The 27,354-nt window shown below is 46.2% G+C and overlaps 1 protein-coding gene across 13 annotated transcripts in view; it reads right to left on the reverse strand.

Moving 5' to 3' along the window:
• PKD2L1 (polycystin 2 like 1, transient receptor potential cation channel) overlaps positions 1-27,354 on the reverse strand; it is a 49,875-nt gene that overhangs the window by 17,457 nt on the left and 5,064 nt on the right. For 5 of the 13 annotated variants that reach the window (XR_002832375.1, XM_023765149.1, XM_023765150.1 and 2 more), the window contains exons 1-2: positions 5,281-5,572; positions 4,452-4,565 (exon numbers count right to left, since the gene is read on the reverse strand). Coding sequence is in view for 10 of the 13 variants with exons in the window: in XM_023765149.1 (XP_023620917.1) it covers positions 4,452-4,565; positions 5,281-5,521 (355 nt within the window). In the remaining 3 variants the exon portion in view is untranslated. Of the gene's footprint in view, positions 1-2,682; positions 2,707-4,451; positions 4,566-5,280; positions 5,573-8,329; positions 8,922-9,911; positions 10,111-10,424; positions 11,130-11,259; positions 11,316-14,720; positions 14,764-19,540; positions 20,060-27,354 lie in introns of those variants that run through there. The other 8 variants (XM_023765151.1, XM_023765152.1, XM_023743215.1 and 5 more) reach the window with 8 other exon arrangements.

Raw genomic sequence — 27,354 nt, forward strand, 5'->3', positions numbered from 1 at the left:
TTCTTCCCCGCATAAGATCAAATAGAGGCCTTCAGGTCTGCATGATAGCTCTGGGTGTTTGTATCCCTGGATGTAGGTTCTTGGGAATCATCACTTTGAATATTGCTTGCCACTCCGTTTTTACCAGCAAAGTTTCTGTTGAGAAATCAGCTGACAGTCGTATGGGTATTCCCTTGAAGGTAACTGAGTTTCTTTCTCTTGCTGCTTTTAAGATTCTCTCTTTGTCTTTTGCTCTTGGCATTTTAATTATGATGTGTCTTGGTGTGGTCCTCTTTGGATTCCTTTTGTTTAGGGTTCTCTGCGCTTCCTGGACCTGTAAGTCTATTTCTTTCACCAGGTGGGGGAAGTTTTCTGTCATTATTTCTTCAAATAGGTGTTCAATATCTTGCTCTCTCTCATCTTCTGGCACCCCTATAATTCTGATGTTGGTACATTTGAAGCTGTCCCAGAGGCTCCTTACACTATCTTCGTATTTTGGGATTCTTTTTTCATTTTGCTTTTCCGGTTGGGTGTTTTTTGCTTCTTCGTATTTCAAATCTTTGACTTGATTCTTGCGCTCCTCTGGTCTGCTGTTGGGAGACTGTATAATATTCTTTATTTCAGTCCGTGTATGCTTAATTTCTAGTTGGTTCTTTATCACAGCATCGAGGGTCTCATTAGATTTCTTGTAGATCTCAATAAGTTTATCGGTGGTCTCACCAGTCTTTTCGAGGGCCTTACTAAATTTATCGGCGGCTTCTAGACAGTTCTTGAGAGACCTTAAAAGTGTGGTTCTGAATTCAATATCCTCTCTTGATAGTTTTGTCCTGTTTCTTTGTCTCCGCATTTTTTATGCTTTCTTGGTGCACCCCCTAGTGGTCTTTGTGCGCAGTCTTGTTGTAGTTAAGCCTTGATTGTTGTAGTTAATACTAGAGGGATTTGACCTCCAGGCCGACTGGCTGTGAGAATCAGCTGTGTCTGCAGTGGGAAAACTTCTGTCGAGAGGTGCTAATCCGGCAAATGGCTCTGCGCAGGGCTTGGGTGGGGCGGGGCGGGTCGCACAGGATCAACAGGGCGGGCGGAGGGAGCAGTTATGGCTGCTCTCAGTCCCGTTCCCAGAGGCCCTGCTTCGCAGATTCCCAGCAACCGCTGCAAACCTCGGAGAGAAAGCTGCCCTCGCGTTCCCACCAATGCCAGACAGTCCCGCTTCTCCCGTTTGAGTCTGGGTCCCTAGAGACTCACCCGGAACTGGAGCTCAGAGTCTGTGACTCCCTCCCGATTGAAAAGGACAACCGCGCCCTCAGCCACCAGCCCGCTCCACGCGCACCTCCGCACCTTAGTATTTTCCACACTGCGCCTCCTCTGAGCCTCAGTATGCTGTTCTCTTTCCTTCTAGTTGAAGAATCTCTCCTCAGCCAGCCTTCCTGTGGTTCTGGGTGATGTCCGTTCCGTCTTTTAGTTGTATTTTTGAAGTGGTTGTTCGAGGCGGCAAACTCCGGTGTTTACCTATGCCGCCATTTTGGTTCCTCTCCCAAAAGTGCTCCCGAGAGCCTCTTTAGACACTTTCTTTTTAATCATACCCCTCCCCAGTTAACTTCTAATACCACATATATACTCTTATTTGCTTGTGTGTGGTGGCCCTTTCAGAGGGCCCAAAACTTTTGTAAAACTTAAGTTATTTTGCCTTTGAAGAAACTATTTACACCCCCTTAGGGTTTAGGGAGGCTGACAGGATGTTGAGATGTCAGGGAGGTGAGGTTAATGTCCAAGGCTGGATGGTGTCTGAAGATTTGCCTGAAAAAAATGAAGAGGCCTGGAGAGGATGGGGGCTCAGAAACTAGTATTAGTACCCTTTTACTGAATGTTGTAGGAACCATCAGAATATGAAAGCCCCCAATTTCTTTTTCATAAGAAAGTTCTTGAGGGGGCTGGCACTTTGTGGACAGGGAATTCTCAAAGTCAAAGGCAGTTAATGACACATCTGCAGGTAGTTTAATGGTTTCAAGGTCTTTTACTAAGAGCCCAACTCCATAGGAGCTGGAGGTTTCAGAGGTTTAAAGGTATCAGGTTAATTCTCTATCACCCTCCATTACATGTTGGATTCAGGACACTGCAGTATAGTTTTATGATGTCTGTTGTGAGTTAAAAATAATAGTAGGTATTATTTATCATGTGCTAGGCACTGCACTAAGCATATTAGTGGGCCATTTTATTTAACTTTTACAACAATCTTGTCAGCCGGGTATGATCATTCTCCAAGACTAACAGAGGTTAGCAAACTCGCCCCAGATCACACAGCTGATAATTGAAAGTGCCAGACCTTGAACCCATACGGGCTTCAGAGAGACACATGGAAGTAGATGGCTCAAGAGAAGAAAGTTCTAAAGAGGAGAAGGTAAGCCCCTGAAAGGCCCAAGAATCAGCCATCTCTGTATCCCTCAGTCCAAAATCTGGCACAGAGGATGGGGCTCCATGGATGGATAGAAATAGAGCTGCCCTGCAGTAGAATGGGTTCCCCATGAAACAGCGAGATCCCCATGGATACTCCCCACAATAGGGCTTGTTTGACACTAGATAGAGCACCACAGAGGGATCACAGAGAGGGGATTTTTGCATCCTTAAACTTGGTGACCTCTAAAGCTCACGCGTCCTGTAATTATTGGACTGAGTCTACGACTCAGACTTTGGGAAGTCACAGCTCACCTAGCATTCAGCAGTGCATTGAGATCTTAAAAAGTGGAGAACATGGGTAGAAAGGACTTATGGGCTCCAGAACCCACGCTTCCAGGAGTCAGAGTGGCTCGCCGTAACTCTGGGGAGCTAGGAACCTCTCAATCTTGCTCCAAATGCTAATCTGGAGAAACAGATGTTCAAATCATTTACTCTAGAGAAAGGCTCTGCCTGTGGGTTTCAGCTGCTGTCATGGGAGCTGAAAAAGAAGAGGAACACTCCTTCCTAGCAGATGGTGAAAACAAAAATCAGTATGTCAACAAATGAGTTTCTGACAGTTGTTTGCTGAACGCGATCAAATGAGCCCCACAAAATGCACACTGTGGGGTTGACCATTGTTCCCCACATGCACTGTCTCTTTTCAGTCCGTGCTGAGGGTCCATGGTAAACACTCAGAATTGCCCCCTCTGTCCCCATGGAGTGAGTCCCAAAGTACAGGTAGATGCAAGTGCTCAGCTTTCCAGAGGGCTCACACAAATGTGGTGGCTCACAACAATAACAAATGTATCTGTCAACACTGATATCAGACCTTCAGATTCCACTTTCAAAAGAGTCATGCATGCCCTAGCCGGTTTGGCTCAATGGATAGAGCGTCAACCTGCAGACTAAAGGGTCCCAGGTTTGATTCTGGCCAGGGGCAAATGCCTGGGTTGTGGGCTTGATCCCCAGCAGGGGGCGTGCAGGAGGCAGCCGATCAGTGGTTCTCTCTCATCATTGATGTTTCTATCTCTCTCTCCCTCTCCCTTCCTCTATGAAATCAATAAAGAAATATATATATATGAGTCATGCAGCCTAACAACCAGAGCCTTCTGTGGGGCATAAGGTACCTATTGATGGAGATACCTTAGTTGTACAATCCAAGGAGCAGCTTAATCAACACACACACACACACACACACACACACACACACACACACACGATTCTATGAAATTAGCCAAACCTCACTTGTTGTGCAAGTTTTTAAAGAAGTAATTACCTGAGTACAAAGCACCCTTATCTATAGGCTTTACAGAATCTGTTGGGCCCAACTTTATTATTATCTACATTTCTTTGCTTCTATCCCTTTGTGATTCACCATTTTATCTTTTCACTTGCTTCCCTCAAAACCAAATCTCCCCAGTTGTGTCTGTAGCTAGAGCTTCGCATCTCCCCTGTGGCCTGGTGGTCTCTTGTGTGAGAGAACCTAGACTGCATCGACCATCACCACACCATTTGCATCTCCAACCCTTTTTTTTTTCTTCAGGGGTCTGAGCTCTAAGACCTGCTGAATCTTCTTCCTGCCTCTAAAGAAACATGGATCAGACATCGTATAATAACGATGTGAAACCCACCAAAGTATATTTCCCAAACAGTAAGGAGTGGCCTTCCGCTCTTTACAAAAGGGTAAAAACTTCCACCTGCCAATAGAGAACAGTGGCTACTGAGTAGGTTTCAGGAACTTGAATTTAAAAACTGGGTTCCCCTTGTAACTCTGGACAAAGCAACTTCTATTAACGGCTTTTAAACTATCTATCTGACTTCTCCCAAACTCAGCAACTAGTTCTTTTTAAGCATAAGATCTTCAGCTGAAAAGGTCATAAATAGAATTTTGTTATTAATATCAAGATCCCAGGACACAGCCTGCTCACACAGATAGATGCTGCCCCCGAGATGTTCCCTGCAGAAGTACGTACACAGATGCTGTACACATCGATGCTTCTCACAGACAGATGTTATTGTACACAGAGACAGATGTTACTCACAGAGACAGATGTCCACCAGGAACACGATGTACACCAAAAGCTCCCGCAGGGTGGTCTTGACATAAAGTTCCCGGTTCTCAGCTGTATTCTCAGTCAGGGCTGTCCCCCAAAGTCCTACGAGGCATTGGAGAGATGCCCAGGATCCCCAACAGCAGGGTCCCTCCCAGTGATCCCCACCCATCAGTTCCTGTATTTTACTCCCATCTCCATCCCAGCCCCTTTCCTCACCCATCATCTTATCCCTTGGCTGAATCTAGCTACTCTGACCAGGCCTATCCTCCTCCAGCAAAGTCCCCAAATGAAGGCATGGAAAGACCCACTTGGTCCAGGTGGGGCCGTCTAGAGCAGTGGTTCTCAACCTTCTGGCCCTTTAAATACAGTTCCTCATGTTGTGACCCAACCATAAAATTATTTTCGTTGCTACTTCATAACTGTAATGTTGCTACTGTTATGAATCGTAATGTAAATATCTGATATGCAGGATGGTCTTAGGCGACCCCTGTAAAAGGGTCGTTCGACCGCCAAAGGGGTCGCGACCCAAAGGTTGAGAACCGCTGGTCTAGCGCATCATCACACCCATGTCTTTCCTTAAACTAGCTCCCATGTACCCTTGTGGGCCCCCAGGTGATGACTGTGCAGGCTTCCCCTCTGGGGAACATGGGCTGGCTCCCGGGTTCTCGGGCCTGCAGTTCTAACACAGACAATTCACAAACCTCAAAGAGGCGTGAGAGTCCACCTCTTCTTCAGATCACTTCTCCCCACCAACAAGCTGTTGGTGACCCCTTCCCCTGACTCCAGTACCCTAGGAAAACCCTCCCCCACCAGCTACCTCTGATGCCCCGGCAAATCTGGAGGCAGCAGGTGGACACCAGGGTCCTGTGTGCCTTCTCCTGGGGTCTGTCTTCAGGCTTCGTGGGCTGGGGCTGGGCCTGGGGGGGCACCGCACTGGAGATAGTGCAGATCCTCAGCGGCCCATGTGGGGAGGGAGGGCCACTGTAGGCGGGGTTGTCCCAGGCTTCGCTCCCCAGATTTTGCAGCTCCTGCCCCTCAGGACTTTCGATAGCATTCATGGGGAATGAGGTGGGGACCTGACACCTCAGGTGTCCACTCTCACCTGAGAAAGAGGGAGCAAAGGCCCAGCCCAGCTAGGCCAGCAGAGGGCAAGGGAGTCTGAGAGCAGCTGGTCTCGCACAGCCTCTGCCTCCTGCCTTTTGTAGGGAAATCTGTGGCTGCTGTGGGGAGGGAACAGAGGAGGCGAGGCGGGGGAGGACCATCAATCCCGTCAGGGGCTCTCTTTCTCTCCCTTCTGCTGCAGGTCCCAGGGGAGAAGGAGAAAGGGGTGGGAGGGATCTGTGAGGCAGGGGTTTGACGAACTCTTTTTTTGAGAAAAGGGAAAATGAAGAAGATGTGAAGACTCGGGTGGAAGGAAGGAGGGGTGAAAGAGGTGAGCGCTGGCGGGGAGGGGAGAGCTGCTTGCAGATGGGGCCTGATGGAGGGATGGTCCTGAGCCCAGTGAGACAGAAGAGGTGATGAAAGAGCAATGGGAGGAGCTGGGAGAGCAGGAGGCTGGTGGACTCCATTGTGGGTCTGAGCTCATTTCCACTAAAAGCTCCTGCAAGGGCTGACATCGTTTGGGAAGCCGGGGGGAGGGGGACACCACATCCAGGGAAGAGAGACTGAAAAGTGCTGCCTCCCTAACAGGCTCAGCCAATGGTGTCTGGGGATGCTTTACCCTCTGACCTTGAGCTGTCCCCTGGTGGGATACAGAGGGGGAGCTCCCCTCCCTCACTTCACCCCATAGCTGGGGGGAAAGGATAGTGGCAGGAGGACCCCCAGTTTGCAGATACCTAAGCGACAGGGCCTCTGACTGCTGATGAGGAAGGGAGAATGTCTGCAGAGTTTCGGGTCGTATCCTTTTCCCTGAGGTCTGGTAGAAAGTTCTCGTTTCTCAGCTGTGCTCGTGGCTTGGAGAGAGCTATACCGATAGAAAGGTGCCCCTTAAGGATGTGGGGCTCAACCTGGGGAAAGGCTAAGCCCTGATTGGGAGGATGGGTAGGAGAGGACAGGGTGACCTGGGACTCCTTAAGGGGAGTGTATTACTGGGCCCAGCTCAGCCGACAACCTTACCTATGGCTCTGCTTCTACTGGACCTGGAACTATGTGTGAGCACAAAACGGAAATATGAGAGCGATCAGGGCTGACCTGCTTTCCTCCCAATCTCAGGTCTCTGAATGTAAATCCTGGCAGGAGCCCTCAAGCACACCTCTGACTAGGCCCACAGCTGGCCTCTGACCACCTGCCCTGGCTCATATACAGGCCTGTGCTGTGGCCCAGAATGGGGCTGGCCCCACGCGTGCGGGTAGTTACCTCCTCCTGATGGCTGGAGTCAGGGCTACCCTTCCTCCACCTCCTGGCTCTCTATCTGGGCTGCTCTATAGCTGCACTGGCCCGAAGCCCCCGTTTCACACTCAGTAAAACATCAGCCTGGTGGACGCCACCAGTCTTGAATGTCCTCATAAAGAGATCCTGACTCTAGACCAGGGGTCCTCACACTTTTTAAACAGGGGGCCAGTTCACTGTCCCTCAGACCGTTGGAGGGCCGGACTATAATTTTAAAAAAAACTATGAACAAATTCCTATGCACACTGCACATATCTTATTTTAAAGTAAAAAACAAAAAAAACAAAACGGGAACAAATACAGTATTTGTATTTGCATGTGGCCCGCGGGCCGTAGTTTGAGGAACCCTGCAGACAACCCAGGGCTGGGCCAGCTCCTTGATCAATAAGTGCAACCCAACATCTGCGGCAGGGTTGAGTAAGCAGCAGCTGTCCTACCACTGGGTCTGCTGTATGGATCTCCTGCTTCAGCCCAGACACTGTTAAGGGAACTGACTCTGTGTGGCCTGGAGCTAAGGCCTCTCTGTGAGCCCTCCCAGATGGAGTTCCCGTCTCTCCATTTTATTGGCTAGTGAGACACCTTCCAAGGTGCTCGGTTTCTTTGGGAAGACAAAAAATAAGGAACGGTGCCAGTATTGCCTATATTGTGTAAAATCAGCTGATTTTGTGCTTCTTACCCACAAGCTTTCAAACAATTGCAAAAGGATTCCGGCTTGCAAAACTGAACATTGGGACAGGGGTGAGGAACAGAGTGAGGAAGCTAACAGTATAGGCCACAGTAGTGGGGAAGGGAACAGGAGATGGTTTCTGATTTCTTTGGGGATAATTCTATATTTTGAGGGAGGTCTTTGATCAGCAGGGCTTTGGATAGACTCATCACATGACAGGCCCCATACTCCTGAGAGCTTATGGCCAGAGCTGGACTGCTTTTATTTATGGTCATCTACCTGAACAATGCCTTTTGCTGCTCAGTCTTGAGCACTCTGCATGTGTGTGGATCAACCCCTAATGCCCCTGAGAGCACAGGTTATGTAACAGCTTGAGAAATTTCCTCCCCAAATGCTCTTTATTTCTAGCATATGTAGTCTTACTCAAGAAGTTGCTGATCTTGTAATCAAGTGGGATCTCCTAAAGATTTTGTGCCCAGCAGTTCTCCATGTCCTCAAGTTTCTACTGACACTTGACTTTTCTTATGTGACCCTATTAAAGTGGGCAACCAATTTCAGAGGAGTCTCATGGCTCAGACTGCAAAACCCAAGAGGCTTGAACTTGAAACCAAAACTCCCGGGTGTAATTCTTGGCTTAGCTCTTTACTAACCATCTGGTTCTGGCTCGGTCCCTTTCGAGACTTAGTTTACCACTCTGCAAAGTGTTGATAATAGAGCCTGCCTTGCTTACCTTGAGGACTGTTATAGGATTAAAACAGTAGAATATAAAGTCTTTTAGTGTACTATAAAGCACAAAACACATTTATCTTACCATAGCATCCATCCATCCTTGCGCATTCCGCTCATGCACAGCAGTTCAGATTTAAGGTATATACCTTCATCCAGGACTCTGCTGTTGTTTTCCCAGGGGCACAAGAGTCCCAGAACTTTCTGCATTCACTCCCATTCCATTTCAGCTGACACCAATGAAACAGAATAAGGTCATTTCAGTGTGAGGGTATTATAAAAGTCCTGGAATGAAAGCACCTTCTTGTTGCCCATCAAATTCCAAAGACATCTTAATGATGATGCCTCTTAGTCCACTTGGTGCATTGGTCCCATTGCTTCACTGGGATAAATTTTTTGGTCACATGCTGTCCTAGTTCAGGCATTGAGAAGAGAATTACCCCATTTCTACCATCATTGTGCTCCCTTTTTACACAATTCCCCTCCCAGACAGACTCTTTGTGCTATTTGGATCTACTGGGCCCTGACAAAGAGCGTAGGGACATCAAAGTCTGTAGGATAAAAACTTGTGGTCCACCTCCCTGTAAATTCTCCATATAAGTTCCCCTGGAATAAGTCACCTCCCATATTCTAGAGCAAGCATGTCACACATGCGGCCCACCAGCCGCGAGTTTGACATGCTTGTTCTAGAGCAGTGGTTCTCAACCTTCTTAATGCCGCGACCCTTTAATACAGTTCCTCATGTTGTGGTGACCCCCAACCATAAAATTATTTTAGTTGCTACTTCATAACTGTAATTATGCTACTGTTATGAATCATAATGTAAATATCTGATATACGGGATGTATTTAGGCGACCCCTGTGAAAGGGTCGTTCGACCGCCAAAGGGGTTGCGACCCACAGGTTGAGAACCGCTGTTCTAGAGGAAGGAATTTGGGGATCATTTATAGTCCAGATTCGACTATCCTACAGTCCAGAAGCAAGCTGCAAACCACCTTCTGTATTCCACATAGTGACTCTCAACCTTTTTCACCCCAATAAACATAAACAATAGGACACACTCTCTAAGTAGTGCTATCTCGCTATGGCAATTATTCTCAATAGAAGACATTGGAAATCACTTATCTATAAGAGCTTAACCTTCACCAATATACCACCAGAGTCATCTGCATAGCAAAAGTTCTGAAATTTGAGTAGCCCAATTTTCAGCAACAACAAACGTGTGAGTTTGGACCAAGCAAGCAGACCAGAGTAGGCTAAGCCCCAGAGAGTCCTCCCCTGCCTGTCTTTATATAACAAACCTCACTGCACTGCACCAGGGGCTTCCACAAGCCCTAGCTTCTCAAAACATCAGAATGGACAAGCCAGATCCCTTGGAAGGTTTGGGTGTAAAGAAGTTCTGCTGCCATCTTTTGATAAAAGAACTTTTTGAATGAGACCCTCAGCTTTACTCCTATTCTAGAAGACCTCCTGGACATCCAAGTCCATTTGTCTATGCCTTCTACAGAAGATTGACAGATAGAGGGAACCAATCAAACCCACGTGATGGGAGGCAGATGATACCATCAACAAAAATGAGGAAGTTAATCTTTAGTTGCCTGGAAATTTGGGTCTGAGACGATGACCACATCTCCTTGCTGAGTGTAGTCCGGGCATGGAGTGCTCACGTGGTCCTGATGCAATCAATCCATCAGCAAAACTTCAGCTGTGGCGATCAGAGGTCTGTAGCTGATGTCGAGGGTTAAGTCAGGCCACCTGCTGGAGGTGGTGGTGTGGGGAAGAAAAGAGCTCCATGGGAGCCCTGGCCGGTTTGGCTCAGTGGATAGAGCGTCGGCCTGCGGACTGGAAGGTCCCAGGTTCGATTCTGGTCGGGGGCATGTACCTTGGTTGCGGGCACGTCCCTGGTGGGAGGTGTGTAGGAGGCAGATGATCAATGTTTCTCATCGATGTTTCTGGCTCTCTATCCCTCTCCCTTCCTCTCTCTAAGAAAATCAATAAAATATATATATTGGGGGGAGGGGGGGGGAAAAAGAGCTCCATGGGAGCTTGAGACACCAGGCTAGAAAGAAAGGGGAAGGGAGGAGAAAGAAAGGCAGGAGAGGAAAGGGGATGTATGACAGAGAGACTAGGGAAAGAGGACCTGAGAGAATGGGATCCTACTTTCCCTCAGAGCCACTCACCAAATTTCACATGAGGCCTGGGTGACTGAATGTCCCCGTGAAGAGGGAGACTGGAGCACCAGGGCAGATCCCTCTGGTGCTCACTCTTCCAGCATCATGTCAGGGACTCAACGAAATCACCCAAGGCACCTCCTTGGCCCAGTTCTGAGGCCCCAGTACAGGAGACACATACTTTCCCATCCCGAGTTCTCATTCCACAGATACTTATTGCGTGCCAACTACACGGTAGGGACTATGCTTAACTCTGGTGATGAAGCAGTAAATTAAACCACCAGATACTTACATTCTGTTGAAGAAGATAGGCACTAAACAACTACACAAATCATTTCTAACCATAAAAAGTTCTGCCAGGGAGAAGTACAGGGTGCTATGAGGATACACAGCAGGAAACCTGCATTTCTGAGGCTGAGAAGCGAAACAATGATGTCTACCTCTCTCCCCGCTTCTGGTCCCTGCATCAAACATGGTTTTCTGAGATTAAGAAATGTTTCACTGCTAAGATGCACAAGGAAACGGACCGAGTTAAAAGACCAAACAAGGAGAAAATTGCAACACGGCAAAAAATGTTAAGACTTAAGTAATCGTTATCCCTCATGGCCACTGGAATGCGAGTTGAGCTAAGCTTGAACTCTTGCATTAGATTCTTCATTAAGACATGGAATCCAACCACATCTTCACTCCTAAAATTGGTTATCTCCTCAACACCTGGAACAGAGATAGAAATTAATAAGAGAACTAGAGTAGCTGGTGAAACTCCATTTGGATTAAACATTTTCTGAGGTGGTGGGGCTTAAATCATGGAGTTTTCAGAGTCAGGAAGCTCCTCTGGACTCACCGACCAGTTCTCAAGTCCTTGAGGTGGTTTTCCTCTGTAAGGAAGCGTTCACTAGTCTGCAATGAGATGAAATAAGTAAGATTACAGGTAGTGAATTTTTCCATATTTTTTTAAGGACTCTCCTTAGTATTCTAAGACTATGTCTCCTCCTTTTTCAGTAGTTAAATGCATGTGTTTTGTTTTGTGTGAGTTTTTTGTTTGTTTGTTTTGGTTAATCCTCACCCGAGGATATTTTTCCCATTGATTTATTTTTTATTTTTATAGAGAGTGGAAGGCAGGAAGAAAAAACATTTCCTGAGGTGATGGTTTTCACCTGTGTACTTATCTCCAAACTCAAGTTGTACACATTAAATACAGGGGTGGGCAAAAGTAGGTCTACATCTATGAGTACACAAAACACAGGGTTTATTCTTGTGTTATTATTTAATTATTTGTTTTATTTATTTGTATTACAACTGCAAACCTACACAACTGTAAACCTACTTTTGCCCACCCCTGTATATACAACCTCTTGTATGTCAATCATACCTTAATAAAGGTCAATTATACTTCAAAAAAATTTTTTTAATTTCATGAAGAGGAATTCTGAACCAAGAGCCTTATTTTTTTTATTCCATTGGTTCTTTAATCCCATATCTAGAAATCTATCTTGATATTTCTATCAGCATAATTAATACATTTTTTGAAAGCTGAAAAAGAGAAAGCCCAAGTATCCAACAATGGAAAAAAGGTTAAATAAATTAGGATACATCCACATGATGGGTTATTGTGTAGACATTAAATTTTTAAAGTAATATCAAAAAATTTCTATATGTGACACAGCGCCAGAGTTAAGTTAGGGTTTTTCAAAATGCTGACACGCCGAGCTCAAAAGGTTCGCCATCACTGGTCTAAGGTCTCAAACCTGGATGACTGGAAGGATAGTGATTCTATTAAAAGGAGGTGGGGGAGAAGGATAAAAAGGAGCAGGTTTCAGCAGGAAGGTGATAAATTCAGATTTAGATATTTTGGAGTCTAAAGTGTTAATAGGACATTCAGATGAGTTAGAGCTTGAGAGCGTAATGAAGACTGGGGAGAGTGAGGTGGGGATCCTGTGTTTATTAGAGCCACAGAAACAGTTGAGATTGTCAAAGGGTTAAATAAAGACAGAAATAAGCTTAAGGAGTTTGGGGAAGAAAGAGGAGCCAGAAAGGGAGAGAATGAGTCATAATCAGAGGAGAACCAAGGATTTTCAAGACACAAAATCAGAGGAGTATTTTAAGAAGGGGGTGGCAATTGGCAGTATCAAATGGTGCTAAAAGGTCAAGAGTTCTCATAAAAGCCTTTGGATGTTTACACTAGAATCTTTCAGGTGACCTTGGAAAGTGAGAAGGGTATAGATGCTTGATTTGGAGAAGTGGGGGTGTAGAGGTTAAAGGGGTGTAGTGAGGAAATGAAAGAAGTGGCTCCATTTAACTGCACAAGTAATTTATTATTTATTGAACACCCAACATATGACCTTCTTACATATCTTTTGTGGACGTCCCATGAAACTAAAACTAACCCTTCTCATCTTCATGTTCTAAAAGTGTCATTTCATTCCAATTTCTCTTTTGGTGCTGATTTTTAAAAATAGCTTTATTGAGATACTAGAGGCCCAGTACACAGATTTGTGCACCAGTGGGGTCCCTCAGCCTGGCCTGCACCCTCTCACAATCCAGGACCCTTCAGGGGATGTCAGATAGACAGTTTTAGCCCTATCCCCACAGGCCAGATCCTGACAGGAGGGAGCCTGATTGTGTGTGTTAAGCATCTGCCCCCGGTGGTAAGTATGTGTCATAGCGACTGGTCGACCGGTTGACTGGTCAAATGGTCACTTAGGCTTTTATATAGATAGATACTTCACATACCATACAATTTAACCAATCAAAGTGTACAATTCAATGGTTTTTAGTATATTGACAGATATGTGCAATGATGGTGCTGATTTTAAGGAGAAACGCTTTGGATGTAAAGTTTGGAATCAATTCCTATAATATATGCTGTAAATGAGAGAGAGAGAAGACCCCAAACACCAGAACAAATTCTCTACTCGCACCCTCTTGAGCAGAATCACAGAACTGAATGGCAGCCTAGGTTGTTTTGCCCATAATGGCCACCAGGTGGCAGCAGGACCCATGTCCTGTCTGTCAGTAAAAAAGCAGATGAACCAGTTTGAGGGCCTGTGTTTTCAGAGGATCCCCAACCTAGGGACGATTTTTTTTATTCCCAGTTCCTTCCTGTTACTTATTATTTTCTTCTGGGTAACTCTAAAGATTCATGTCACCCTGCTGGTATGACTAGGTGGTTGAGCATTGACCCATGAACCAGGAGGTCACAGTTGCAGGCTCAATCCCCACTAAGGGGCATGCAAGAGACAGCCGATCAATGATTTTCTCTTATTTTTTTTTTAATATATATATTTTATTGATTTTTTTATAGAGAGGAAGGAAGAGGGATAGAGAGTTAGAAACATCGATGAGAGAGAAACATCAATCAGCTGCCTCCTGCACACCCCCTACTGGGGATGTGCCCACAACCAAGGTACATGCCCTTGACTGGAATCGAACCCGGGACCCTTCAGTCCGCAGGCCGACGCTCTATCCACTGAGCCAAACCGGTTATGGCGATTTTCTCTTATTGGTCTTTATATCTCTCTCTCCCTCTCCCTTCCTCTATCTGAAATCAATAAAAACATATTTTTAAAAAATTTTTAAAGGTTCATGTCTGGCCCTGCTAACAGGTCTTAAGCTGTGGGTAGTTATCATTCTGGAGATAGACCTGGCTGTCTTCTATGTTAGTATGCGTCCTCTGAGGAGCAGACACCAAGACTGAATAACGGTTTTAGTGGGGAAAACACCTGTGAGAGAAAATAGGCAGGGAGCCAAGGAAGGCAGGGAGAACCGTCAGACCATGATGAACGTCTGATGGAAGGAGAGAGGGTAGGAAGGTTGGGTGGGTTTCCGCAGTGTAGTTAGCCTAAGAAAGGTTTGCAAGACCTTCAGGGAACCAAAATAAACCATCAGGGGAATTCTGCGTCTCCCAGGAAGAAGCCTACCTTGGTATCCCTGCCAAGTTCAATTATTGGTTGGGCTGCTCCTAGGACACGGACGTTCCCAGGCTGCTCGCCTGGAAGGGTGGCCCAGGTGAATGCTGTTGGTCAATTATTCCACTGGTAGTGGGAGGTCTACGAGGCCCATTCTTATGGTCTCCACAACTTCATAGCATCAGCCTTCAGGAGACTCTACCAAGTGCCTTCTGTGTTCGCCACCACTGAGGGGACAACTGAATCCCTACCTCTCCCTTCACGTGCTGATTTCACTCTCCTCTCCCCACCCCTCTCCCAGGGAACAAAGAGTGGGCTCCTCCATCCCCTGCATCTGACTCCGTTTCTGCTTGTCTGGATGCACCCAGGTACATGCACCTTCCCAAGCAAGTCCTACCTTTTCCATAACTCTGCCTTTGGCTCCTTCTTGCTTGTAAGCCCTGCAATGTGAACGAGATAATGGGATCAGGTGGGTGGTGGCTTCAGCCCTGACCCACAGGCCCACCTACCCTGACAGGAAGCTGGCCAGCACCAGGCCCCATCTATCTCCGATGACCCTCCCTTGGCACCAGGTTATGGCCTCAGTCAAAGCCTAGTACATGACAGGGCAGCCACACATTTGCCAGGTGGTCCAGAAAGCCTGGTAGCTCTTGGGGGTCAGGAAGAAGAAGTTGGCCTTTGTCTGGGGAAGGGAGAAGACTGCTGGGTGCCTGGCATGACAGGGACTGACTGGGCCAATAGCCTCTGTGGGCTTCCCTCATGTTTTGAAGGCACTGCTATCTCTCTTTCCACCTGGCCAGTCCTCAGCTGGAAGACAGGCTTGGGAGGGAAGGGATGAATATAGTTGGCTCTCTTGGCTGCTGCTTGAAAGGACATGGGGAAACCAAGGATTCTGCAAGAGCATGTCCGGGCCAGAAAGCATTGCAAACCCAGTCTCCTGGGGAAATAGGAGGAAATAACCCGGGCTGTAAAAGGGGATCTAGCCAACCCCTGGTGTGGAAACAGCGAGAAAGAGCCTGGAATCCCGCATGATGACATCACTTGACACCTTAGACATAGTTATTTTACATCTTAGGTAAAGCTAAGGGCAAGTGCGGGATTTTCCCTTTCTTCTCTTGGGCGGGGAGAGGTGGAGAAGAAAGGGGGAGGTGGGGAATGGAGTAGAAGGAAGATGACTCCCAGAGGCCTTTCAGACTGGGACTTGCCCAGGGGCCAGGACCCTAGGTTCCAGGGTTTATGGAGGATGGATGGGGCCATGGGGGCAGTGGTGGGTGGTGGGAGGACAGAGGAGGATCAGGACCCAGCAAATCTCCTTCCTCCTGTCTGTTCAACATGTTTATTTCTGTGCTCTTCAAAGAAAACCTGTGAAGTAGCTACAACGCACCTAACAGATGTACCTGATACATCCCCACCCCATGGTCCCCAGTGCCCCACCCCAGTAACCTAGGCTGGTACAACTTTCCTGAGCCTTGTAAAAGAGGGGTACATACGTGGGTAAATGTCAATAGATTGTCAAAGCACATAAGTGCACATACGTAGACATTTTTCAAAATTCCAAACGAGTCTGTTTCAAACCCATTCTCTTCCCCTAACTCACTCTAGGGGCCCCTCTATAAGAAAGGGCCCCTCTCCCTTCCCAGAAACTGTACCCTACTTAATATGGTATGTTTACCCTTTGCCGACATCAGATACTACCCTGCTCAGTTGGCTATTGTGCTTTGTCCTGTTTCTCTTGGAGATCTGTGAGCTCCCCAGGGGTGGGCCCAGAACTCTGGCTCCATTCTCCCTCCCACAGAGTTGGGAGGGAATTAATTGACTTTCCCCTGGGCGCTCGGAGGGCCCAGTCAACACTCAATCCCCAGGTGGATACATTGGCTCAGAGAGACCCAATGGGAGAGCAGCAGACACTTGGCCGGAAAAAGCTAGAGGAGTTGGGGAAGGGGTGGGGGGCACACAGAAGGAAGCTTGGCTCTGAACACAGCCAGCTGCCCTCTGGACCTTGCAACCCCGCTGAGCCCCACTCAGCTGCTGTGTTAGCGCAAAGCAGGGGTGACATCAGCGGGGGAAGAGGTTACTGTCAGGCAAAGGGAAGGCAAGGGGCGAGTGGGCTGGCTGACTGCACCTCCCTGAGCAGGAGGCTACAGGGCTGGGAAAAGGGTGCCTTTCGGGGAGGGGAGAGTTCTGGCAGGGGCCTGCTTGTAGGGAGGGAAAGAGGGGAAGGAAAGAAACAGACTGAGGGGTGAGGGGCTAGAACTGGCTAAGGTCTGATACCTTTCACAGATGGGAGAGAACAGGCCCTGGTTTGAACTTCCGGAAGCCAGTTGTGACCTCCCTCAGGACACTCTTAGCAACTACAGAAAGCAAATGGGGTCTATCTCTCTCTGACCACAAAGGCAAGGCTGGGGCAAGCCCCTCCCCTCTCCCCACTTTGGCTCCAAAGCAGTCAGGGCAAGAAAGAGGTTCCTTTCAGCTCATTTATTTCTTGAAGGCCCTGGGCCTGTATCTGCTTGTCCTCTCTGTATGTCCGTCCTAGATGGAGCGCTCTGGTGTGGTGTGGGGCTGGCTTCCCAGGCTGGAGAAAGATTCCCTGTGGGAGGTCAAGCCACCACAGAAATCTCCAGCCTGGCCCTTGGAGATTTTGTCTCCAAGTCTCACCCTCCCAGACTGTCAACCATATACTCTGCCCCAAGATATGAACTGTTCCCAGTCACATGCACTATCTGACCTGCAGACGTACACCCAGGTCTGAGATATAGGTAGTAATAACCTGGTAGAAGCCCCTCCCCTGCGACATACACCAGCACATGCAAGTGTGTGCACATGTGCACACCCCCCCCCCCCGCTTCCCCCCACACACACATACTCTGCTTGACAGGGGAGCACCTTGGGGAGAAAGGCTGGAGAGAGAGGTAGGTCATAGCTCTCTGGACAGTGTGGAACACAGGGAGCCGGTGGGACAAGTGCACTGGCTTCTTCTTGACCAGGGTCACTCGGCAGAAGACCTGCCACGCCATCTGTCTGGCCTGGAGTCCAGGAGGAGCCATATTTGAGGGCCCTAATCAGTGGCGTATCAATTTAGAGTCTCTTTCCTCCTTCTGGGCCTCTAAACTCGTCAACTGCCCTGCTCCACATCTACATCTCAATGGCCCCTAGGGATTTAGCACTGCCAGCTCCTCCAGGAAGTCTTCCCTGACTCTCTGAAGCTGGTCTTGTATGCCTCTCCTCTGGAGTCTATAGCATTCTGTGCTAAGTAAGTTTCATGATCCAGCATCCGCTGTGCTGAACTGCCAAAGGTCAGGACCTCCTTAGCGCTTACCAGTGAGCCTGGTCCACGTGGTGTGCCATAAACATTTGCTGAATGAATGAACCAGTTTACTCATGGAGATGTGGGGGCCCCATCCTTTGTTTCACTCTATCTTCTCCAGAAGCCAGTGGTGCCCAGATGGGATCCAGAAGAACAGACCAGCCTAATGCCCTCTCTGGGCAGGAGGAGGGGAGTTCAATCACACTAGCTTTCCTGTCTGTGACTCAGCTTGGACAGGGAAGAGCCCAGAGCCAGGGAGGGTCCTGCCCCTTTAACTTGGCACAGGACAAGCGCTGGCCCAGACTTAGGAGCTGGCTTCCATCCCTTGTTCACACCGCCCTCTGTTCCATGGGAAAGCCTGGGGTGGGGCTGTGAGGACAGTTTGTACAGCTCTGGCCTTTTACCCTGACACTGCCCTGCCTGGGACAGCGTGGATGGGCAGATATGTGGGCTGAGTAGATCTCAGCTGGTCTCAGTATGCTTGTTGATTTGAGCAGGGTGGCACTTTAATCTCGGGATCTGAAGGGACAGAAGGGACAGTGGCTTGGAGAGTGCTTTCTCCAATACCTGCAGTTATGGGGGAGGAGACTGCCTAGTTTCTGTGACTCATGGCGTAGGGCCTGCTAGGTCAAGGGCATGTATTATCTTTACTTATGGACACCCAAAGTCTGGCTGAGATCTGTGTTTTAAAATGTAAGAGGATGAGGAAAGAGTAGGTCAGGAAGGACAGAGTTTGGAAGGCTCAGAGCCTTATGTTTGCTGCTGGCCTGGCCTTGCAGGAAGCCCAGAGGGCAAAAGGGAGGGCATGTTACTAGTAAGCGGGCTGGCAGTGAACATCCTACCCTCCTTTTGACCTCTGGCTGGAGACAGTCACAGACCTTGAAGGTAGATGTTATGCAAAGACCATCCCCCGCCACTGGGCTAGAACTCCATCTCCCTCTTCCATGCCACAATCCCACGCATGTGTCCCCAAGCTCCCTCCTCCCAAACATGTCAGGAAAAGAGAAAAGTGGGGCCGAAACTGTGCCCAGTGCTGGCCCTGTATGTCATAAGTGGGCATTCATGAGAATCCCATGATTTCCTGGGATAAAGGTCACTTATGTGCAGAAAGCCTAGCACAGGGGGCCCCCCTCCCCCCCACCCCCCACCCCCACCCCCGCCATACCGGAGCCAGATAGGTTGACTTCCCACCTGTGAGAGCAATGCGTGATCACTGAAGTCAGCTTGCCCCCATTTCACAGAAGAGAAACTGAGGATCAAAGCATTGAAAAAGAGAAAGAAACAGGCTCCGGAGTCTTGTTATTTTCCATCCTCCCAAGTGTCAGCTTATTTTCTGAGCACGGTCGGCTACTGTGTCACCCCTTGCCTGCCGTGACATAGGGAAAACAACTAAAACCTACAAAGGGTGTTGATTGTTTTGTCAGCCACAAAACAATGCAGCATCTGTATTATAATACCCAGGATTCCGGGGCCTTCGACATGAATCTAGAAAGCAGAGAGACCTAATAAACTGAGTCTGCCCATCCATTTCAAAACCCTTGCCCAGGCCAGGGCAGGGTCAATAAAAGGGAACATCTTACTAAATAGACACGGCAGATGATTTGACAGGCCACATGACTCACAGCCACAGGAAGTGAGAAAGAGAGAAGCAGCAATGCTCCACAGCCTGCTTCCATCTGAAAGCTCTGGGAGGGGGCCACCCGCCCCGCCCACCATGCCTGGACGACTCCCCTTCCGAGAGGTCAGGGCGTCCTAGGAAGCCCACAGCACTGCGGTGCTTAGAGTGGGAAGCCCAATCCATGCTCCGAGCAGTGAGGTCATTAAACAGAGGCCTCCACCCAGGGGGAGGAGAGTGCTGAGGCCGCTCTGAGAAGTGCCTCCACATTCAAGAGGCATAGCTCACTCTCTCTCACCTGTCTTGGCGTGACCTGCTTGGGTTGCCTGTTTTCTCTGTAGGTAGAAGGAAATTTTGACAGGACAATCAACATGGTTGCCTCCTTAGCAGTGGGAAGAGGTGGAGAACTGCTCAAACTGACCTCCCTCCGGTCAGGTATCTCTGAGACAAAGGTCAGATGGATGCAAGCGCGCAGGTGCAAAATGAAATAAGGGCTAGGCCACAGAATTCCTCAGAAAGACCCCCACCCCGTGAAGAGGTCAGGATGGAATGTGAAACCAGGCAGGCCTCTCTGGTGATGCCTGCCGTAAGGAATCTAGAAATCACCTGAGGGACACTCAGCCCAGTCCTGGAAGCAAGTCCTGATTACCATATTTGTGGCCCAAGGGGAGCTAGAAGAATCGCCGCCAAGTGGGAACTATTAGGAGAATGATTAGGCACAAACACGGAAGCACCAAGCTTGTAGGGCAAGTGGGCAGCAATTAAAAAACACACACAAATGGCCCTAGCCGGTTTGGTTCAGTGGATAAAGCATCGGCCTGGGGACTGAAGGGTCCCAGGTTCAATTCTGGCCAAGGGCACATGCCCGGGTTGTGGGCTCAATCCCCAGTGGGGGACTTGCAGGAGGCAGCCAATCCATGATTTTCTCTCATCCTGGATGTTTCTATCTCTCTCTCCCTCTTCCTTCCCCTCTGAAATCAATAAAAATATATTTAAAAAACAAAACAAAACAGAAAAAACACACAAATGGATTTGGGGTTCCTCTTGAGCAAAGACAATGCCTAGAATCTCCAGTTTCTACATTTAGTAGAACATTTTACTTTAAATCCCTTTATCCTTTTTTTTTCTCTTCACCTTATATATCTATTTACTTTCATGTCTGTCCCACCAGAATATAAGCTCCGAGAACCTGGGGCTTGTTGAGCAGTGTCCCCGCTCCCGGCTCAGTGCCTGCTCTATAGTAGGGGCTCAGTAAATATTTATTGCAATGAATGAAGCAAATTTTAGGACTCCCTTTCCTGGGCTCATACTCTGGTTCCCAACCCCTTCTAGTTACGTTGAGGTATAATTACCATACAATAAAATGTGTAGATAAAAAAAGTGCAGATCATACGTGTTCAGTTTCATGAATCTTGACAACTGTATATAGTCAGATAACCAGCATCCAAAACAAAATATAGAACATTTCAATCACTAAAATCCTCCCTCAGGTCCCTTTCCAAATCAAATCATCCTGTCTTAGATAACCATGTTCTGACTTCTCTCATTACAGATTGGCTTTTCCTGCTACTGCATTTCATACAAATGGAATCAGTGAGTATGTACTTGTGGTGATTAACATCCTTGGTGAGCACGTTTTTTGAGAATCACTCGTGTTGTGCATGTATTTGTAATTCATTCTCTTTGATTCTGAGTATCTATTGTATGACTATGCCATCGATTGTTTATTTGTTTTTTATTGGTGAAGTTTTGGGATGTGTCCCATTTGAGGCTATAATACATCTTCACTGCAATGAATTTTCTAGAGCAAGTCATTTTGTGGACATACATTTTTATTTCACTTAAGGCAATTTCTGGGAATAGAATCACTGGATCTTAGCATAGATGAATGTTTCATGTTACAAGAAACTGCCAAACTATTTCCAAAGTAATTGTACCATCTTATGTTCCACCAGCGATGTAGGAGAGTTTCAATTGTTCCACATGTCTACCTACACTTAGTGGTTCTGTCGCTTTAAAATTAGTCAGTATAGTGTGTAGTGGTATCTCATAGTTTTTGTTTTAATAGCTTTATGGTGATATAATTGTCCGACCATACAAATTTATCCATTTAAATTATACAATTCAGTGGCTTTTAGTATATCGTGCATCAATCGTTGTTAGAACAATCAATGCCACAACCAATGTTAGAACATTTTCATTACCCCAAAAAGAAAACCCTGTACTCTTCACCCCCTACACCTTCCACACTACTCCCTCTAAGTCTTAGGCAATCATTAATCTACCTTCCATTTCTTAGATTTCCCTATTCTGGACATCTATAAGAATAAAAGCGTAATATGCTAATTAGACCAGACAGCCAAACGACCTTCCAGACAGCTTTCTGGACAAAGGCAGGGGCCGAGGCAGAGGCAGTTAGGGATGATCAGGCAGGCAGGCAGAGGTGGTTAGGGGCGATCAGGCAGGCAGGCGAGTGGTTAAGGGTGATCAGGTGTCGAGTAACACTCCCTCCACGTTCTGCGTAGAGTAGGGTTCGGTATCTGAAAGTGGAGCCGCACAACAAATGAGAGAAAAAGACACAAGATAATTTTGCAATATTGGGGGACCAGGCGGGCAAGTCCAGAAGGACTTCCACCGATCTCAGGCCGCTCTAAGCTTTTATTTGATCTGGGGTAGCCCTAGGGTAAGGAGGTTTGAATGACACATGGATTAGCTCATTGGTAGACAATTTCCAGAAATAGGCAGAATATCTGATCAACAATAATCAACAAGGATCTACACAAGTATCTAAGGAATTAAGGGAACTAAGGTGGGGATGCTTCAGCTATTATTACCTAAATTAACTGGGTGGTTCCTAGATTAACTGGGTGGTGCAGTTCTGACCTTTGCTAGGACTTCAAAGGTTACTAGCTTTTGGGGGTCTCTGTCTAAACTCAGCTAGTGAAGACAATGAATGGACTCCGGCAATCAGGCAGGCAGGCAGGGGAGCAGTTAGGAGCCAATGGTCCTGGATTGCAAGAGGGTGCAGGGCGAGCTGAGGAAACCCCCCCACCCCCCGCATGAATTTTGTGCACCAGGCCTCTAGTTTTATATAAATGGAATCATACAATATGTGGTCCTCTGTGACCTGTTTCCTTCACTTTGCATTATATTTTCAAGGTTCATTTATGTTGTGGCATGTACCAACATTTCTTTCTTTTTCATTGCTGAATAATACTCTTTGGTAAAATTATACCACATCTTATTTATCCCTTAGTCAGTTGATGGACATTTGGTTGTTTCTGCTTTTTGGCTATTATAAATAATGCTGCTATATATGTGTGTACAAGTTTTTGTGTGGACATATGTTTTCATTTCTCTTAAGTATATACCTGGGAGTGGAATTGTTGGGTCACATGGTAGCTCCATGTTTAATCTTTGCAGGTGCTGCCAAATTGTTCTCAAAAGTGGCTGCACCATTTCACATTCCCAACAGCAGTGATGAATGTTCTAATATCTCCACATCGTCACCAACACTTGTTATTATCTATCTTTTTTAATAAAGCCATCCCAATGAGTATGAAGTATCTCATTTTGGTTTTGACTTGCATTTCCCTGATGATTAACAATGTTGAGCATCTTTTCATGTGCTTACTAGGGGCCCAGTGCATGAATTCTTGCACCTTGAAAGGAACTGTGGGCTGTGAGGCTGCAGTGGGCACCGGGGTGGGTCTTGGCCCATCCTCTGTGCCCCTGCCCAGCCCCTCCCGTCATGGCCGCCAGTCCCCTGTATGCTGCCAGCCCTGCTCCCGTGCTGACGGCGCCAGCCCCGCTCACACCTGCTGATGGCGCAGAGCGATTGGGGCCAGTGCCAGCAGCAGGTGCAAGCAGCGGCTGCTGCCCTGATCGCCCCTCAGGAGCAGGGGGAGGTGGAGAAACCCTGAGGGGTTGGTCAGGGCCGGCAACCGCCCCTTTCACCCACTGAAGGCACCAAGCAATCAGGGCCGGTGCCAGGGCAAGCGCCCGGCGGGACTGCGGTGCGTGGAAGCAAATAATTTTCAGTAACCACCAGAGGCTTGCCCTGATGACAGCAACCGGCACCCTGCCTTGTTCTGGTGCCCCTGCACACCTGCTCCACCATCCCGCTGTGGCCGACACCCAACATGTTCCGGATGCACCCCCTGGTGGTCAGCGCACGTCATAGTGACTGGTTGTTCGGAGATATATATATATATGCCATTTGTGAATCTTCTTTGGAGAAATGTGTATTCAATTTTTAATTGGATTATTGGGTTTTTACAATTGAGTTGTGAGAGTTCTTCAGATGTTCTAGGTATGTCTCTTATCAGGTATATGATATGTAGACATTTTCTCCCATTCTGTGGTTATCTTTTTACTTTCTTGATAATGTCCTCTGAAGCACAAATTTTTAACTTGTGATGAAGTCCAATCTGTCTATTTTTTTCTTGTTGCTTATGCTTTGGGCGTCACATGTAAGACTAACGATGAACAATTTTTCATGTGCTTATTGGCCATTTCTATATCATTTTTGTGAAATGTCTGTTCAAATCATTTGCCATTTTTAATTGAGTCATTTATATTTTCATGTGCTGTGATATATGTTCTCATTCTCTGGCTTGTGTTTTTATTTTCTGAATAGTTCCTTTTGATAGCAGAAAACTGGAACTTTCATGAAGTTTAATTTATCCATTTAAAAAATTATGGTCATTGCTTTTGTGTCCTGACCAAAAAATCTTTGCCTACCCCAAGGTCACAAAGATATTTTCCTGTGGTTTAATATAGACGCTTTATGGTTGTGGATTGTACATTTACCTCTATGACCTCTCTCCAATTAATCTTTGTGTATAGAATAAGCAAGAGGTTGAGGTTTATTTATTGTATATGAAAAAGTTTTTCCAGACATATTTGTTAAATAGAATTTCCCCTCCACATTGTATTGACAAAGGAACTTTATAAAAAATCAGTTAATCATATATATGTTGGTATATTTCTGAAATGTCTAATCTGTTTCATTAATCTACTTGTGTTCACTTTTGCTAACACCACACTATCTTGACTATTTTAACATTATAGTACATCCTGAAGTGAAATAGCTGAATCCCTCCACCTTTGTTTTCTTTTTCAAGATTATTTTGGCTATTCCAGACCCTTTGCATTTCCACTTAAATTTTAGAATCAGCTTGTCTGTCTCCTCAAAGAAACCTGCTGGATTTTTTAAAAAATATATTTTCATTGATTTCAGAGAGGAAGGGAGAGGGAGAGAGAGAGAGAAACATCAATGATGAGAGAAATCACTGATGGGCTGCCTCCTGCACGCCCCACACCGGGGATCCAGCCTGCAACCCGGGCATGTGCCCTTGGCCGGAATCGAACCGGGGACCCTTCAGTCCGAAGGCCGATGCTCTATCCACTGAGCCAAACTGGCTAGGGCCCTGCTGGATTTTTATAGGGATTAAATTAATCTATAGATTAGCATTGAGTCCTCTTATCCATGAACATGTTATGTCTCCATTTCTTTAAAAATTTCTCTCAGCAATGTTTTGTAGTTTTCAGAGTAGGTATCCCACATATTTTGTTAGATTTATTCCTTTGTATTGATATTTCTGATGTATTGCAAACAGTATATTTTAAATTTCATTCTCCAATTGCTCTGTAATAGTATATAGAATAAAGCAATTTTTTTAAAAAATATTTTTTTAATATATTTTATTGATCTTTTACAGAGAGGAAGGGAGATAGATAGAGAGTTAGAAACATCGATGAGAGAGAAACATCGATCAGCTGCCTCCTGCACATCTGCCACTAGGGATGTGCCCGCAACCCAGGTACATGCCCTTGACCGGAATCGAACCTGGGACCTTTCAGTCCACAGGCCGACGCTGTATCCACTGAGCCAAACCGGTTTCGGCATAAAGCAATTTTTTTTTTAAAATATATTTTATTGATTTTTTACAGAGAGGAAGGGAGAGGGATAGAGAGTTAGAAACATCGATGAGAGAGAAACATCGATCAGCCGCCTCCTGCACACCCCCTACTGAGGATGTGCCCGCAACCAAGGTACATGCCCTTGACCGGAATCGAACCCGGGACCTTTCAGTCCGCAGGCCGACGCTCTATCCACTGAGCCAAACTGGTTTCGGCTATAAAGCAATTTTTTATATTGACTTTGTATTCGTGAGCTTTCTAAATTCACTTAACAATTTTGACAGCAGGGCCCTGTCTCTAGGAGCTTGAAGTTCGATAGAAGAAATAAGATACATGCAGGTAATTATTTTTAAATCCGTGTAAGAAGTACCATAAACAATGAACAATGGAGTTAGCTCTCTGGAGACCCCAGGTGAGAGGGTGGGGGAGAGAGAGAGAGAGAGAGAGAGAGAGAGAGAGAGAGAGAGAGAGAGAGAGAGAGGGAGATGCTGATTCGATAGAGAAACACTGACCCTACCTCCCGCACAGCCCCAATCAGGGGACTGAACCCGAAACCCAGACATGTGCCTCCACAGAGAACTGAACTTGAGACCCTTTGGTCCACGGAATGATGCTCCAACCATCTAAGTCACACCAGCCAGGGCAAGAATGAGTAATGTTTTGACAGGCAGAATTGAGGGGGAGAAAAAGTTGGGGAAATGGAGCATGTTTAGAAATCAGTAAAAGAGCAGTTTGATGAAGGTGTAAGTTATACCAAGCAGGTAGTGAGAATTAAAGCTGAAACAGGAGCACTTTGAATACTATAATTGCAACTTACTATGTGTCTAATAGTGTATTAAGCACCTTAATACATTATTTAATATTCAGAACAATTTTGGGTTCTTTTTAGAGGTGATCTTTTAAAAAAAATTTATTTTATTTACAGTTGACATGCAATAATATATTAGTTTCAGGTATACAACATAATGATTAGATATTTCTATAACTTACAAAGTGATCACCCATTTGACACCGTATATAATTACAATATCATTGACTATATTCCCGATGCTGTATTTTACATCCCTCTCACAACAGTTTTGCAAAACAAATAGTATTATTATCCTCACATTACGAAATGAGGAAATTGAAGCTCACAGGACAAAGTAAATTGACCAAGGTTAGCGAGTGTCTCAGTAAATTTTCAGGACCAGTATCTCAGCCTAATAATTCTTTATTTTCTCCCTTTTACAATGTTGTTTTACACAGTTGTGATCACATAAATATATGTTTTTGTCCTACCTTGTTAACATTATGGCATGAACATTTTCCCATGTCATTACAAATCTTTCTTACACAATGTTTTTATTGGTGTTGGCTGCATAAAACTGTATCATAGGCCCTGGCCGGTGTGGCTCAGTTGGTTGCGTGTCATCCCATGCACCAAAAGGTCACCAGTTCAATTCCCAGGTTTCAGGTTCAGTCCCCTGGTCGGGGCACATATGAGAGGCAACTGATCAATGTTTCTCTCTCCCTCTCCCTTCCTCTCTCTCTAAAGTAAATAAAAATATATATTTTTAAAAACTGCTAGATTTAATAAACAAATTTGGCAACGTAGCAGGATACAAAATTAACATGTGGACATCGACAGCATTTTTATACACCAATAATAAACTCTCAGAAAGAGAAACTAAAAAAAGCAATCCCATTTACCATTGCAAGAACAACAAAAGTAAGATACCTGGGAATAAACTTAACCAAGGAGATAAAAGACCTGTACTCAGAAAACTACAGGACATTGAAAAAAGAGATAAAGGAAGATATAATAAGTGGAAGAATATAGTGTTCATGGATTGGTAGAATAAACATCAAAATGTTCATACTACTGAAAGCAATCTACAGATTCAGTGCAATCTCTATTAAAACACCAATGGCGTATTTCACAGATCTAGAACAAATATTCCGAAAATTTATATGGAACCCAAAAAGATCCTGAATAGCCACAGCAATCTTGAGAAAGAAGAACAAAGTTGGAAGGATCACAATACCAGATATCAAACTATACTACAAAGCCAGTGTAATCAAAACAGCCCGGTACTGGCACAAGAACAGGCATATAGATCAATGGAACAGAACAGAGACCCCAGAAATCAACCCAAGCCATTACGCTCAATTAATATTTGACAAAGGAGGCAAGAGCATACAACA

This window comes from Myotis lucifugus, unplaced genomic scaffold, assembly GCF_000147115.1.
Source record: "Myotis lucifugus unplaced genomic scaffold, Myoluc2.0 scaffold_381, whole genome shotgun sequence".
In the NCBI taxonomy this organism is placed as follows: domain Eukaryota; kingdom Metazoa; phylum Chordata; class Mammalia; order Chiroptera; family Vespertilionidae; genus Myotis; species Myotis lucifugus.